We start from the raw sequence: 17,485 nt of genomic DNA on the forward strand, positions 1-17,485 counted from the left end.
TACATAGCTTAAATGGTAGTGAATAATCCACCACACCGTCCGAATTGATAGACCAAATGTTCATAGAACAAATCCTGAAATCACTCATAGTGGACGATCATAGCCACATAATTGGTGACCATCAGAGCAATGGTCAGAAAGATATGGCCAGCTCCAAAGGCTGATATCAGAAGGCCACTATCATCCAATCATTACCATCTTTCAGACATTGACCATCCACATTTTGCCCACAATTGGGATGGTCTAGACTGGCCTACATGCATACCACGTATGGTGGATGGAGTCACCACCATCTAAGCAATCGTGGAAAATACTTAGCGTCCATAAGAATTTCACACCTTGCAAAGATATTGATTACTTGTGTCTTCTGGAATTTTCCATTTTCCCTTCAGCCGTACAGGTTCGACAGTTGTGTATGCACACTTGCTCCAAGCTGATACATACCCATGGCAACGATACTGGCCTCCAGAATACCATTGGGAACCAGAACAGATTGGGCAGCTACCCAGTGCTCCAAACAGCATTCCATCAGCACTTGACAAGAAACGCACGAATTGAAACAAAGCATCTCAGATTTGTATATAACTTTGGGAGACTTAGTGAGTAGTAATAATGATGAAAAATCTCTCCTATATTAATGACTGAAAGTGAAATAATGATGATAATGATGAAACATCTTCTCCTATATTAATGACTGAAAGTGAAATAATGATAATAATGATGAAACATCTTCTCCTATATTAATGACTGAAAGTGAAATACATAAATCAAGCATGTAAAGCATAGTAATTCTCAACATGGGAAGAGTACTTTCTCTTTCTTTTCTTCTTTTCTTTTTCTTTTTTTTTTCTTTTTTTTTTTTTAAAGACTTCAACCAACAGAACTGTGAAAATACCATTGGTTTCCCATTCCAAGACACAAGATAATGTAGCTAGGGCTGCAGCTTTGGTTTGGGTCTATCTGAAACCTATTGACCCAACCTGTCAAGTTATCAAGGTCCTCGGGTTGGATTTGGGTTGGGTCCAGGTCAAGCAAATTCTGGTCGCGTTGGGAATGATCGAGTATTTGGGTCGGCCAGGGTTGTCAGATCGTGTTGGGTTGAGTCTAGAGTACTTTGGGTTAGGTTCAGGTTGGGCACCTCGGATTGGAATCCAGGTCAGGTCGGGTTGCGGTTTGGGTCCTCTTGAGGTTAAGTTGGGCTCAGATTCACCCTTAACCCAATCCAACCTGCCTGAGTTGCTCCCTAGAAGTAGCACAATTGAAGAATCGAAGTACACTTGAACAAAATGAATATGCACCCCTTGTAGTGTTAAATGATCCAACCCTGTGATCGTAGCCACAAGATTGACGATCTCTCTTCTTTTCTTTTTCTCTTTCTTTTTTTTCTTTTTTTTTCCTTTTGTTTTTCTTTTTTTTTCTTTTTTTTCTTTTTTGAGAGAGAATGGAATATTATTTTTAAAAAAGCCAAGATAATAGAGGCACATAAAACCACAATCTGATCAAAGGAGAATAATTACAACCATCAAGGACATTAGAACAAGAGACCCACCCCAACACATCTAATTTTTTCCAATTAAAGACCATGCTCCAAGCCCCATTTATTTTGAAAACACTACCTATTCCTCTCCCAAATTGCCCACAAAATTGCCATCAAGATCAACAGCCACACCACCCTTTATTCTTTCCCGATCCCTCCTCCGTGCCGCCAAAAACAGGTCATCAATAGTCCCTGGCATCACCCATTAGACATTAAGGATCTCAAGAAACCATCCCCAAAACTTACACGCAAATGAACCATAGATGAAAAGATGATTTATCGACTCCCGCATCGTTCATATACAGCATGCAAATATTAGGAAGCACCTTTGACCTTTTCTAAAAGCTATCAATTTTAAGCATTTTTTTCTTCCCAACTAGACACCAAAAAACCACAACCCTAGGAGGAGCACCGTAGGCCCAAATCTTAGATGTGCAAACTCTACCCCCTCTACTATTGTGTGAGACCGAAGCAACTTATAAAATGATCGGACTAGACTTTGCATAGCGGAGGTACTAGAGACCAAAAGATTCTAAAACTACGGTGGGACAAATAATTCTAAAACTAAAGGGTAGAGTTTGCACATCCAAGAATTGGTCCTGAGGAAAAGACCAAATAATTCTAAAACTATATTACACGCACACACACGCAAGCACACAAAAATACACTCACAAATACACACATATGTATGGGGGTTTACACAATTGTCTATACATATGGTTATACGGTTTTGTGTAGAAGCCATAATCTCTATATGGGTTGTATGTAAGCCTTTAAAAATATCTCATTGAATGTGTGGGCCCCATACCACACAAATACACTTCTCACTAAACATGTGGGCAAAGCCATAATCTCTATATGGGTTGTGTATATAAGCCTTTAAAAACATCTCACTGAAAGCGTGGGCCCCATATCACACAAAGACATCTCACTGAACGTGTGGGAACCAATTCCGCGCGCGCGCGCGCGCACACACGTATAGGGGCTTACACATAACTGTATGTATATGGCTATACTGTTTTGTGTAGAAGCCATAATCTATATATGGGTTGTATATATAAGCCTTTAAAAACATCTCACCGAACATGTGGGCCCCATCTCTCTCTCACACGGACACGTGCATGCACAAATATTATACATTGTATGAGGGTTTACACAACCATATGCACATATGGCTATTACGGTTTCATGTAGAAGCCATAATCTCTATATGGTTGTATGTATAAGCCTTTAAAAACATCTCACTAAATGTGAGGACCCCATGGGTCAATCGATCCATTGGATGGAACAACCAAATGGATCTGGGTGTCACGTTCAAATTGAACCATTTATTTCATCTAGAATACCCATGGGACGTTTGATCTAATCCTGATGGTTGATCCGGTCAATATGAACCTTTGATGCGGTCATATCTTCAATACGGTGGTCATATGTTCAATACGGACAGCTGAGTGGTTGAGATCCTCAATCTGGAGGGTTGGATAGGCTTGACTTGTACAATGGACAACGAATGCGCCTGATCCACAATCAACAACAATAGGACAACTCTTTCTTTTATTTTGAATGATGATAGTAAGATCAGTGTTGTCAAGTGCGATTGCATATGCGCATATTTGTGGGGCGATCGCATATGCGGCAGTGGCATATGCGATCGCATATTGCATATGCGATCGCATAATGGCCAACGGTCAAATTTCTAACCGTTTTTTACCCTTTTTTTTTTAAAAAAAAAAATCCGGATTTTTTCTCTATAAATATGCATTCTAAGCATTCCTACATGCAAAAAAAGCTCAAACTCTCTCTCTATTATCTATTTCTCTTACTACATCCTCTCTTACATATTTCTAATTCCAACTTCTAAGCACTCTACAATACAATCTACATTCTACATCCACTCCTCTCCATCCATATTCCATTTCCATATTTCTTTTCTTTTCTTTCAACTTTCAAGAATCAAGAATCAATGAAGGGTACAAGAATCAAGAATCAAGAATCCAAGATACATGATACATCATACCAACCATATTCAAGAATCAAGAGTCAAGAGACTCCTCACTCCTCTCCAATCTCCATCCACTAAGTTTTCTAAGTTCTAACTTCTAAGTTTCTAATTCTAACAACTTCTTTCTATCATTTTTTTTTTTTTGTTTGTTAATTGATTTGTTACTTGTTAGTTGTTAGTTATTAGTTGTTACAACTTACAAGTTTGAAGTGACAAGTTAGTACAACTTACAAGTTACATCTTACAAGTTACAACAAGAATTCAAGAATCAAGATCAATACTCAAGTGAAGGGGCAAAGGTGAAGAGAAGACAAGTAGACAACTTAGACAAGAATTTGGAAGTTGAAAGTTGGAAGTTGGGAACCTCTTTTAGATTTATAATTTTAATTTTATTTGTGTAAATCTCTCTCTCTCTCTCTCTCTCTCTCTCTCTACAAGTGTAACTCAACTCTCTTTTTCTCATTTTCTTTTCCCTCTTCTTCTCCCTTTCTACAAGTGTAAGTGTACAACTCAACTCTCTCTCTCCCTCTTCTTCTCCCTTTCTAGTTTCTACAAGTGTAAGTGTGTAAGTGTAACTCTCTCTCTCTCTCTCTCTCTCTCTCTCTCTCTCTCTCTCTCTCCCCAAGTCCCATCTCTTTAGGCTCTTTAGTCTTAACTCTTACTTACTCTCTTAGATCTACTTATTTCTTACTTCTTAGTTCTTCTTCTTAGTCTTTTACTTTACTTTAGTTTTCTTTTTATTTGTAATTTACTTTCTAGTTTCTAGTTAGTAGCTAGCTAGTTACTTTTTAGTACTAATACACACACCACCATCCACTATCATAATGTCTTCTTCCCAATCTTCCTCTTTGAAGCCCAAGTCGAATGACCCCGGTTGGAAGTATGGGCACTACCGTAGTGCTATCGAAAAGACTCACACAGTATGTGAGTTATGTGGGTATGTGAGTTCCGGTGGCATTGCAAGGCACAAGCAACACCTTGCACATTTACCGGGGTCAAATGCAAAAGCATGCGACAAAATTACTCCAGAAATTCGAAGGGAGATCGTGGAGTATATGGAAAAACAATCAAGAAAGAAATGCGATAGTGCCCTACGTCAGGAGGAATATATGGAACAAGATGCATATGAAGATATAAATGTAATTAATGTAGATAAAGCTAGTCCCACTCCTCGTACTTCGACAGGCCGGTCTAGACCACAAGTACAACCATCGAAAAGAGCCCAAGGGCATGAGCCCATAGATAGATGGTATATACCACACCCCGAGGATGTGGTTGACCAAAGGGGTAGAGGAAAAGGGCCGGCTCAAACAACTTTAGAGAACCGGTATAAACAAAAAGATAGAAAAACCACAATTCAATATATTGCTAAGTAGTTTTACCAAACCGGCGTTGCTTTCAATGCCGTTAAATCGAAAAGCTTTGAAGTAATGATTAAAACTATATGTCAATTTGGACCTAGGCTTAAACCTCCTTCATATCATGAAATGAGGGAGACATGCCTAAAAACTGAAGTTAAATATACACAATCCTTCATAACTGAATATAGGGAATCATGAAAAATATATGGTTGTTCACTGATGGCCGATGGATGGACCGATAGATCCGGTCGGTCTCTCATTAACTTTTTGGTAAATTGTCCAGCTGGAACAATGTTTTTGAAGTTAGTGGATGCGTCGGGCCATTCACACATAGGAGAATATTTGTTTAACTTACTAGATAGTGCAGTTGAAGAAATAGGTGAGGACTATGTTGTACAAGTAATTACAAATAACGCAGCCTCGTATGTAATAGTCAGTCGTCCTTTTATGGAGAAGAGACGACGTTTATTTTAGACCCCTGTGCGGCCCATTGTATTAATCTTATGTTAGAAGATATAGGTAAATTATTTATAAACGTGATTGCAAGGGCTAGAAAAATTACGATCTTTATGTACAAACACGTCTTTCTTCTCAGTCGAATGAGAAAACATATTGGGGGTAACTTGCTACGTCCAGCAGTCACCCGTTTCGCTACAGCCTTTTTAAGGCTACAAAGGCTACACGCAAAGAAATCAGAACTTACAAGCTTTGTAGTGTCGGCCAATTTTACAAGTGGGCCTTGGTCAAAGAAGGCTGAAGGGAAACGGGTTCAACAAACAATTCTTTCTCAAAGTTTTTGAACTCAAGTGGTAAAGGTGCTAAAATCATCCGAGACCTTAGTCACTGTGTTGCGATTGGTGAACGGGGATGAGAAGCCCGCAATGGGCTACATATATGATGCAATGGAGAGGGCAAAAAATAAGATCATAGATCATTTTAACTATAGAGACCGTGATTACAGGCTAATTTTAGATATTATAGATAGAAGATAGGGCAGCCAAATGTCATCCCCATTGTATTCGGCTACTTACATCCTTAACACAGCCTGTTTATTCACTTCTGCTAATCCAGCAGAAGCACTAACTATGCATATAGTTGGATTTATTGATGTCTTGGAAAGAATGATTCCAGATAGAGGAGAACAGGACAAGATCTCAACTTTGCTGGACTTCTACACAAAAAGTGAAGGGATATTCTCAAGGGATATCGTAATAAGACATCGGACAATGAAATTACCCAGTAAGTACTTCTATGAATGAATGTTAGTGTACTGTCGACTGTATACTGAACTCTTACAAAAAAATTTTCTACAAAGTGTCTCTAAGAGACTAAGACTCTAACCTATATTTAAACGGTTTTTCTCAACTGACTGGTGGGCTGCCTATGGAGTGGACCCGAACAGGAAGGATCCAGCTCTAAAGAAGCTGGCTATGAAGATTCTTGGACTCACGTGTTCTGCCAATGGTTGCGAGCGCAATTGGAGCACGTTCGAGGCGGTAAGTTTAGACTGTTTAGTAATTGTTTTGTTTTTTTGTAAACTTTAATTTTTTTAATGGCCTAAGCTAAATTAATTACCTAAATAGCTAATGTTAAATGCGCTTTCTTTCTTATAGATTCATACCAAGAAAAGGAATCGCCTTGAGCAAAAAAAGCTCAACGACTTGGTTTTCGTTCAATACAATCAAAAATTGCAAGAACGATTCCAAAGTAGGAAAGAAAAGCCCAGTTTCTTTGACCCTATCTGCTTAGACGAGTTGGATGCAGATAACGAGTGGCTCGTAGAGACGGAGGACCCAGTATTTGCTGGAGAGGAGCTAACATGGGCACAAGTTGAAGATGCCGCATATGGATCGACAGCTGGTGAAGGTAGTAGTACCACTCGAAGGCGAAGGATGGGGGGAGCCGGGGGGCGAGTAGTAGCCGTCAACCCATTGATGAGATTGAGGAGATTGAAGAAGGAGAAGGTGATAATGATGATCAAGCTGAAGATCATCCACCATTGGATGTTGATTAAGTATTAGTACGTACAAATGATGAAGAAACGGAAAAAGAAGAAGTGTATGTGGAAGAAGGAGATGACTCGAATGATGATGGTGGTGGTGGTGGTGGTAGTGGTGGTGGTGGACCTGGTGATGATGTGCCACAATGGATGCTAGATCAATGTATACGATTAATGATTATTGATTAGATAAATAAAATAATAAATACATAATTTCTTAATTTTGTTTAAAGCTTTTCTCATAAGTCTAAGTGTGTTGATGTTGATATTGTTGATCGTTGATACTTGATAACTTGATATATTATGTATTGTATCATGTACATGTAGTGTTGAATGTTGAATATAGATATTTGATCTTTCATATTTGTTATTGTTAAATGTAAAATGTTAATTGTTAAGATTTAAGAAGTTAACTATATGGTAATTTGTAAATGTATCATTATCATATGTAATTGGTTGGTTTTATTTTTTTTACTTAAATTAAATGTATTTCATGTCTATAATAATTTATTTTGATTTTTCTGATTTTTTTTTTAATTTTTTGAAAAAATGCGAAATAAAATAAAATAAAATAAAATGCAACCGCATATGCGATTGTGCGATCGCATATGCGCACACACATATGCAATCGCACAGGATCACATATGCTATTTGACAACACTAAGTAGGATCACTCTTGGTCTCCCATTGGATTGGAAAGTCCCACATCGCAAAAGATCCAAAGTAAACTCAACTGCTATAGACATTATACAAAAATACTTTTTGCAGGCAGAGCATAAAAATGGACATCATTTCTTCCTCATAATCCCATTGAATATCATTTACATTAACTTCTACAAAAATTGATGTAACTAGCTATGCATATTGCTTGTCAATTCTAAGAGATTGGCAAACTAAATGACATCTTAATCAATCAGCATGACGACGTCATATCATGTAACACCCTACTACTGGATAGAGCCTATCATCATCGAGTCCTAATGCAATGGAACATGTATAGTGCCCTGTGATGCAGGACAATTAACCACTTGCTCTAAAAGCTCGAACTGATAGAGCATGGCGAATCAATCCCTTTATCTCATAGCCCAAGCCCCACATCACAAGGGTTAGGACCTCGGCCGAACCCCCCTCGTGGGCCCCAAATCACATGGGTACCACCTCACACAAGCCACCCTCCTCACACGAGCCGCCCACCCCGAGTGTGCCCCTGCATCCCACGGGCAACCCCACTCGAGCCCGGTGTGAAAATGCCCCTGCATTACCCTGATTTCCCTTGTTTTTACCCTAGTTCAAAAACCCAAAAACTCGACTCAATTAGATGTCTAATCGGGTCAGGTTAACTCGAAAGCTCAAATGAGTCTTAAATTAACTCGACTCGATATTATATAATGTATTAAACAAGAATGTCTTAACTAGAGGTAAATATTAAGGAACTATATATTAAAATAGCCACAGGTAAACATGTTTGAATCATGTGGCTTAGAGTTAACATGCTAGCGCCTTAGTCAGAGTTCAAATGTTGTAGTCTGCATTTTGCGTTTTTATCACCAAATGGCCTTGACAAGGGGATGGCTCATCCGCTCATGTCAAGTTGGCCAAGTTTTTGAGCTGGACTCGACAAGTCATGTCGAGCCTAGACCAAGTCAGGTTTTGGGACCGAGTTACTAAGAGACTCAGCTCAAAATCTCACGAAGTCAAACTGACTTGGCTGAGTTTGGAGTAAGTCAGCAAGTTTAGAACTATGGTTGGTGGAAAGTGGGACCAATGGTTCGATGATTATGTGATTGGCCATGCCATGGACAGGGATGCCCCAACATCATCCAGGCTGGAAGACCCTAGCCATAAGAAATCTTTGGTCTGCAGCACCATTGTTTGTTTTCTTAACCATCAATTTGCAAGCCACTGAAAAAGGGAAAAGAATTTCCAATCTGGGAGGCTCCAAGCAACCCCATCCACGGTGCTACTCATCATATAAACATTTTCAATCACCAACAAGGTATCCCGTATCGGTATCGGTTGGCATAACGGTGCCCTCCGAAACCGATATGGATACGGGCAGTGTTCGAAATATCGATACTATCGGCCGATATATCGGCCGATATTATCGGTATCGCACCACTGCGAGACGATATACTCGCGATAACCTCCGGAAGATACCAAAAAATCCCAAATCCAGATATCGGCCGATATTATCGGCGATATCGCACGATATGTCGACAATATCGCGCCATTTCCTCTCCATTATTGTCGGACATCAACGCACAGACAGTCACGGGTAGATTGCAGGGGACTCATGAGTCCCACTGTAGCCAACCACCCACACACACCATAAAAATCGGATCCGAGCAATGGAAAATCAAAAAAAAAAATTGAATTAGAAAAAAAAGGAGAAAGAAATCGAAGGGTACCTGTTGTAGCGGTGATCGGAGGCGAGCCATTCGACAGGTAAGTGCCTTTTCTTCCCATTTTCTTCATCTTCCCTTTTTCTCGGAGTTTCCGGCGAGGAATCAGGCCGGATCGACTCACCGTTCCGGGCCGAGATTTGAGGGGACGAATCGGACTGCGTTGATGGCGGCATGGAGGTGAAAATGAAGAGGGAAGATGAAAAGAGGGCAGAGGGGGAAATCGGGTTGCGTACTGAGTAACGTACGCTCTTATCGTACTGACTAAACTCTGTAGGCCCCGCTGTTAAGCATTTAGTTCATCCATGTCGTCCATCCGTTTTTCCAGATCATTTTATGGGTGGGGCCCAAAAATAAAGTATATCAAAATCTCAAGTAGATCATACCAAAGGAAACAGTGGAAGTATTGATTTCCACCGTTGAAATATTTATAAGGCCCCCAATGATGTTTATTTGTCATCCAAACTGTTCATAATATCACAAAGACATGGATGAATGGAAAAAACAAATATCATCTTGATCTAAAACTTCTGTGGGCCCCCAAGAACTTTTCAACGGTAGACTTCAATTCAAACTGTTTCAGGTGGTGTGGTCCACTTGAGCATTGGATATGATTAATTTTTCATTCAAAAGACATGAAATTATATGATAAAATGGATGGACGGATTTGATAAAATGTATGAATGACAGTGGACCCCACAGAGTTTACTCCGTACACAGTGCCCAATCCGCTTCGGCGGATGGAAATAGGATTGCATACTAGTTACTCAGTACGCTTTTATTGTACTGAGTAAACTCAGTTGTGGTCCACCTTGAATGTGTACGGTTTATCCAATCCGTCCATACGTTTTTTCACATAATTTTATCCGTTGAGCCTAAAATTGAAGCATATAAAAAGCCCAAGTGAACCATACCACTGGAAATAGTGGGAATAGTGATTTCGACCGTTGAAATCTTTCTAGTGCCCAAAGTGATATTTATTTCTCATCCACCATGTTCATAAGATAAAAAAGACTTGGATGAAGTGAAATAAAAAATATCAGCTTGATCCAAAACTTCGGTGGCCCCTAGAAATTTTCAATGGTAGACACTCATTTCACACTCTTTCCTGTGGTGTGGTCTATTGATATTTAGATATAATTTTTTTTTTTTTGGTATATGAACTGAAATTAACTTTTAAAATGGATGAACGGTGTGGATCAAATAGATAAATCACAATGGATCCCACAGAGTTTACTCTGTACGCTTAGCATACTGAGCTACTCAGTACGCAATCCGCTTCCCCGTCGATGGAGTAAATGGTTTCCACCGTTGAAACATTTCTCCACTGATTTCTATGGTGGGGTCCACTCGAGCTCTGGATCTGAGCCATTTTTTAGCTCATGCTATAAAATGATCTCTTCAAATGTATAGACGGTGCAGATCTAAAAAATACATCATGGTGGGACCCACGTAACTTGGCTATCATGCTCCCGTCACTGACGGGCATTCCTGGATTGCTTACTCAGTACGCTATTATCTTACTGAGTAAACTCTGTTGGGCCCACCGTGATTACACGTGTTTTATCCACGCCGTCCATCCGTTTTTACTGATCATTTTAGCTATTGAGCCCTAAATTAAACCATATCCACGACTCAAGTGGGCCACATTACAGGAAACAGTGTTGAATGAACGTTGACCATTAAAAACATTGTGGGAGCCATAAAAGCTTTGGAACAACCTGATATTTATTTTTTCCCTTCATCTGGGTCTTTAGGACCCAATCAACAGATTGGATGTCAAATAAACAAGACAAATGGGCCTTAGGAGGATTTTAATGGTGGATATCCAATCATTATTGTTTTCCTTTTGTGTGGTCCACCTTCAATTTACATCTTATGATTTATTGTATCAATCCCTAAAATGATCCATAGAAATGGATGAACGGAATGGATGAAACAAATACATTATGGTGGGGCCCACAAAGCACCGCTCACCAGCCATGAGGCCGGTGTTAGGGGGAGTAGCCAATCCATTTCCCCGCGCAGTGGCGGGTTGCATACTGAGTAACCTATGTGGGGTCTACTGTTACTTATTTATTTTATCCACTCCGTTAATCCATGTTAACAGATAATTTTAGGGCTTGATCCCAAAAACGAAGCAAATTAAAATCTCAAGTGGACCACACCACAGGAAACAGTTTGATTGAACATCTACCATTGAAACTTTTTTGGAGGCCAAAGAAGTTTTGGATCAAGCTGATGTTTGTGGTTTCTCTTCATCCATGTCTTTGTGATCTTATAAACAGGCTGGATGATAAATAAAAATTGCTTTGGACCCTAGGAAGGTTTCAACGGTGGAAATCATTATTCCACACTGTTTCATGTTTAATGGTCCACTTGAGCTGCAAACAGATAATTGTTTAATGGTACACTGTTTCAAGGTAATATTTATGTTTTCCTTCATCCAAATCTATCTAACCGTATGAACATGTCGGATGGAAAATAAACATCACGGTGGGCCCTAGAAAGTTTTCAACAGTGGAGTCATTGTCACCACTGCTTCCTGTGGTGTGATCCACTGGAGCCTTCGATGTACCTCCTTTTTTTGGCTCATCCCCTAAAATGATCTTTTAAAACGGATGTACAGATTGGATAAAACACCTATATCACGGTGGGCCCTACATAACACCTGACAGGACCGTCCGTTTAGACAATTCCATACCCTCATTGCATGGAAGTGAACACTAAAAAAACAAACACCAGCAACGGCTCCTATTAAGTCAGAAAAGGGCCATTTACGACATGGTCAACGGATAAACCCACATGATGTCTGGTTCAGATCATCTTACACAAGTGCCACGTGTGTTACAAAATCTTGATGCATGAAAATACCGTGCCCCGATAGGCACAGTTAAATCTATAATATGAAAAATATTACCTTTTTTCTAAGATTTTTTTATAGGAAAGGTAACCACCGTCATGAGATTTCGTAGGTGCTTGTCCAAGTTATAACTTTTAAATGAGAAATAATCAGATACAGCGATTGTACCAGAAATATTGATACATCCATTTATATTCACAAACTATAGATTATCTAATCTGTCTACAACGTAGATCACACAACGTTGAACTCATTTTATGCAAAATCAGTACGATCCACTCCTCGAGTAGGACACGTTGGAAAAATGAATTGCAGTCGCAATATGAATCATGTACTGGTGTGGCCCACTCAATGAGATGATTGGTCTGATTTTCATATCACGTGGTCATCATGTCATGGCCAATTCATGAAAAGAATGAATATTCTACACACGTGATATGTTGGCAGGAAAAGAGTAGCAGTACCTGAACTTCTAATACAGCTGTTGTATGTGATTCTTCGTATTTTTTTAATATTTACGTTTGAAAAGGTTCACAAGAAAAGAGAGAATCATGGAACCGGTGTCTATTTCATGCTCTGATTTCGTAGCCAATCCGTCTCCTCGCGCATTGACGGGTCGCGTAGCCAGACTGCTCAAGTGACGCACCAAGTTCTGTGGGGCCCACCAAGATGTATGTGTTGTATCTACACCGTCCATACACTTACGTATATCATTTTAAGGCATGAGAAAAGAATGAGTTTGATCCACTGTTTTCTGAGCTTTAGGAAATTTTAATGGTGGACGTCACTCTCTCCACTGTGTTCTATGGTGGGGTCCATTTGAGCCTTGGATTTGACTCTCTCCATGTTATAGTACTTCTAGTTGCACCATGATACTTGAATAGTCCAATCTATTGATCTGTACCGTCCATTAGATGCACAATACATGTCATGGAGAACCATGTAAAAATCACACCAATCGGGCAAATCTAAGCGTCCAATGCCATGTACATGTGGATGGTGCTCTATGCACTATTCCTTAAAATAATCTAACAAAATGGATGAGTGTCATGGATATACAGCACATGCCCCAAGGTGGGCCCTAACAAGTACTAATATAATATTATTTTACAGATAAAATATGTCGGGAGGAAGAGGAGGAAGGCAACCTGATATAGGGTGGACGTACGGTCGGCCCATTCCCGATAATCGATTCGGGAGTATATGTAATTTGTGTGGTCATGTATCGAGGAGTGGTGGGGTAACCCGCTTAAAGGAGCATTTAGCGGGAGGGTATCGCAATGTTGTGGATTGCCCGAAGTGCCCACAGGATGTGCGAGAACAGATGAGGACCATATTGGAAAAAAATGTGAAGACAAAAGATGAACGACATGCACGGAAGAGGGAGATTAGGGAGGAGTTGGGGCGGCCACCATATGCAGGTGAGGATGATGTAGTGGATCTCGATAATTATGATGATCCCGAATACAGACGTGCAATTCAAGAGTCCATACGGGATCAGTGAGAGAGTGATCAGGATAGGAGATGGGACACAAGTAGGCCTAGATTTGAGGGGTCTATCCATGAGCGTGGTGGGGGGAGTGGAGCAGGAGGGAGTGGAGCAGGGGGGAGTGGAGCAAGGGAGAGTGTTAAGGGTGGATCAGGGGAGGGTAGTAGGCGAGGAGGAATATGGGGCATGGGCAGTAGCAGCAGCATGCGGGTACCGGATCTACCTTCAGATCCGAGGATGTACAAAGAGGCAGGAGGGACACAAAAGAAAATAAAAGAGATGTTTAGTGGAGGGGATGTGAGGAAAAAAGTTGGAAAATTTATAGCAAAACTTTTTATATACGATCAAATCCCCGCAAATGCCGCAGCAAGCCCGCACTTTAAAAATATGATAAGTGAAGTGCAGCGTGGGGGTGAGGGTGTGCAGCCTCCCACACCCGCCTAGATCATGGGGAAATACTTGGATGATGAACATGCAGAAATGAAGACATACGTTGATTCGTATCGGCAGTCATGGGAGATGTGTGGCTGCACCGTCATGTGTGACGGTTGGACCGGATCGACGAAGATGTCGATTATAAATTTTATGGTCTATTCCAGGGGACGGGCGGTGTTCCTAAAGAGTCTATATGCGAGTAGTAAGATCAAGGATTTTAACTACATTTACAAACTAATGCACAACGTCATGCAAGATGTTGGGAGGAGAAATATTGTGCAGTTTGTTACGGATAATGGGAGTGCATTTGTTAAGGCGGGGAAGGATATTCAGAGCAAGTATCATATGTATTGGACCCCCTGCGCAGCCCATTGCATCGATCTCATGCTGGAGGCGATCGGGGATAGGCCATCAGTGAAGACTGTAATTACTGATGCACGGCTTATCACAAACTTTGTATACAACCACAGCTGGTTATTAGCCGCAATGCGCGAGAGGTGGTGGGGATATAGTGCGCCCCGAAGCGACGCGGTTCGCCACAAATTATATTGCCTTAAGTAGCCTTCTCAAACACAAACAGGGGTTACGAGAGCTTTTCGCCTCTCATGATTATGTAGAATGGAAAAAGAGGTTGACAAAAGTAACCTATAGAATTGAAGAGTTGGTGCTGGGAAATTCATTTTGGGATAAAGTGCGTGGTGTTGTGGGTATTATAGAGCCTATTTATGTGGTGTTGAGGATGGTGGATAATGAGACAAATCCGTCGATGGGGTCGTTGTATCCGTCTATACAGCTGATGAAAGAGGCTATCATGGTTAAAGCTCCCAATGCATATAAGTGGGTGCATGCAATAATAGACGATCGTTGGGAAAGGACGCTTTCTCACCCACTACATCAGGCCGGTAAGTACCTATATGGATTTTTTTTCCCATATGCAATAATAAATGAGGGTTGTATTGATGTGTATATATTGGTTTTCAGCATATTTCCTAAATCCCAAATACCACTACAGCCGGAACCTCTTCGATGATAATTCATTAAAAAGGGCTGTGCATGAGGTGTACGATCACTTATTCCCCGACTGTCCAGGGAAAGGCACCTTTGATAGTGAGGTAAATATGTTCCGCACTTACATTATCCTTATCTTCATCTCAATCATTAAACACTTATTCTAGTTGCTATACACCATCAACAGATTGTTAAATTCCGCGATGCAGTTGGGATGTTTGGGTGTCACCCTGCAGTGAAGTCAAGGAACACCATGATGCCATGTGAGTCACTGTAGTAAACTTAACTTTTATATTATTTTGAAAAATCTAGTATAATGAAAGAATCTTATGATATGCAGGCGAATGGTGGTCCATGTATGGGACTGACTGTGAGGTTTTACAACGACTGGCTGTCCGTGTGCTTGCACAGACGGTGTCCTCGTCACCCTGTAAAAGGAATTGGAGTACATTCTCTCTCATACATACAAATAAACGTAACAGAATAGGGTATGAGCAGTGTTCGAGTTGTCGGTATCGCTACAAGTTTCGCTGGCCAGAGATAAAGATATAATATCGTTATCGCCGATAATATCGCCGATAACCCGAAATTTGGAGAAAAATGCGAAAACATGGAGATAACGGTGAAATTTTTTAATGAAACTTTAGGACATGCCTAAATACATATATTTGCATATTTAGAAATTAAAAATTTGTAAAAAAAAAATGCATTAAATAATAAGTTTTCATTTAATGGGGCCAAAAAAATATACATTTTCATAAAAAATTACTCTAATAATAACCAAAATAAATTTATCTCAGTTTCATGTTGACCACACTATATGAAACAGTGGTAATAATAATTTCCACCATTGAAATCTTCACGGGGCCAATGATATTTATTTGTCATCCAAACAGTTCATAAGATCATAGGGATGTGGATGAATAAAAAACAAAAATATCAATTGATACAAAACTTTTGTGGCCCCAAGAATTTTTCAATGGTAAACATTCAATTCACATAGTTTTATGTGGTGTGGTCCACCTAAGCTTTGGATATGCTTCAATTTTTGGGTTGTGCTTTAAAATCATCTAATGAATTGGATGGACTGAGTAGATAAAATGCGCAATTATAACGGGCCCACTGAGTTTAACTTAGTACGCAGTTCACTTCCGTTCCGATGCAGTCCGGAAGCGGATTGGTTGGTGTAGAAGTCATCAAGTTATGTGGGTCTAATCCTGAGGTATGTGTTATATCCAAACTGTTCATCCATTTGAAGAGCTCGTCTTAAGCCTTTAGACGAAAAATAAGATAGATATAACTATCAAGTGGACCACACTGCAAAAACCAGTGGGCGATTGAAGGTTTACCATTGAAACCCTTTTTGGGGTCAGGGAAGTTTTGGATTAATATGAAAATTGATTTTCCTCTACATTTAGATATTTGTGTTTTTATGAACAGATTGGATGTAAAATGAACGTTATGATGGGCCCTACAAATTGTTTAACAGTGAAAATCATCATCTCCGCTGCTATCTATGGTGTGGTCCATATAATCTTTGGATATGATTCATTTTTTGGTTAATGCTCTAAAATGAACTCTAAATACAGATGAACGGTGTAGATATAATAAATACATCATTGTGGGGCCAATGTAACTTTGATCTCCTTTTAACCATTCGTACAACTCGGAGCTCAAGGAGCGTCAGTGCTCACCTTCGCACGACACGTTCCCACAGCAGCCATCTAGCTGATGTGAGGTACAGCAGCCAATCCGCTTCTGGTGGATTCCTAACTGTGGGACCCATTATAAAGTATGTACCTTATATCTGCACCGTCCATTATATATGAAGGTTTATTTTAGTATGTGATCCGAAAATTGAACCACATTCAAATCTTCAATGGACCACATCACAGGAACGGTGTGAATTGAACGCATATCATTAAAAACTTCCTGGTGGCCACAGAAATTTTGAATCAAGCTGATATTTATTTTAACCCTCCATCCATGCCTTTTTATATTTACAAAAGGTTTGATGACAAATAAACATCACTGTGGGGCCTAAGAAGGTTTCAACGGTGAAAGCCATTATTCTTATTTTTTCTTGTGGTGTGGTCCACTGGAGATGTGGATATAATTTAATTTTGGGATTTACCCTAAAATAAACTAGAAAAATGAATTGACAGCGTGGATAAATCACATACATTCACGGTGGGCCCAGAAACTTTACTCGGTACGCTGAAGCGCACCATGCGCCGGTTTGCTTCCGTAGTTCTGAACAAAACGAAAAAGGGTTTTCGTCTGCGAAGAGGGGTTTTCGGCGAGGACGGGCGATTTTCAACCGAGGGTTTCGAAGAATCTCCCGAAATCCCTGATTTTTCGCCGAAATCATGTATTTGTGAGTCACACG

General features: G+C 40.1%; 2 protein-coding genes across 3 annotated transcripts in view; one reads left to right on the top strand and one right to left on the bottom strand.

Annotated features, from left to right (window-relative positions):
* The window catches only part of LOC131230293 (poly [ADP-ribose] polymerase 1), a 100,713-nt gene that overhangs the window by 50,885 nt on the left and 32,343 nt on the right, over positions 1–17,485 (bottom strand). For both annotated transcript variants that reach the window (XM_058226142.1, XM_058226143.1), the window contains exon 6: positions 339–534. In XM_058226142.1, the coding sequence (XP_058082125.1) occupies positions 339–534 (196 nt within the window). The remainder of the gene's footprint in view (positions 1–338; positions 535–17,485) is intronic.
* On the top strand, positions 5,887–6,941 carry LOC131230294 (uncharacterized). Its single transcript, XM_058226144.1, has 3 exons — positions 5,887–6,138; positions 6,265–6,396; positions 6,514–6,941. The coding sequence occupies exons 1-3, from the start codon at positions 5,902–5,904 to the stop codon at positions 6,919–6,921; spliced, it is 777 nt and encodes a 258-aa protein (XP_058082127.1). The 5' UTR covers positions 5,887–5,901; the 3' UTR covers positions 6,922–6,941.

This window comes from Magnolia sinica, chromosome 17 (assembly GCF_029962835.1).
Source record: "Magnolia sinica isolate HGM2019 chromosome 17, MsV1, whole genome shotgun sequence".
Lineage (NCBI taxonomy): Eukaryota > Viridiplantae > Streptophyta > Magnoliopsida > Magnoliales > Magnoliaceae > Magnolia > Magnolia sinica.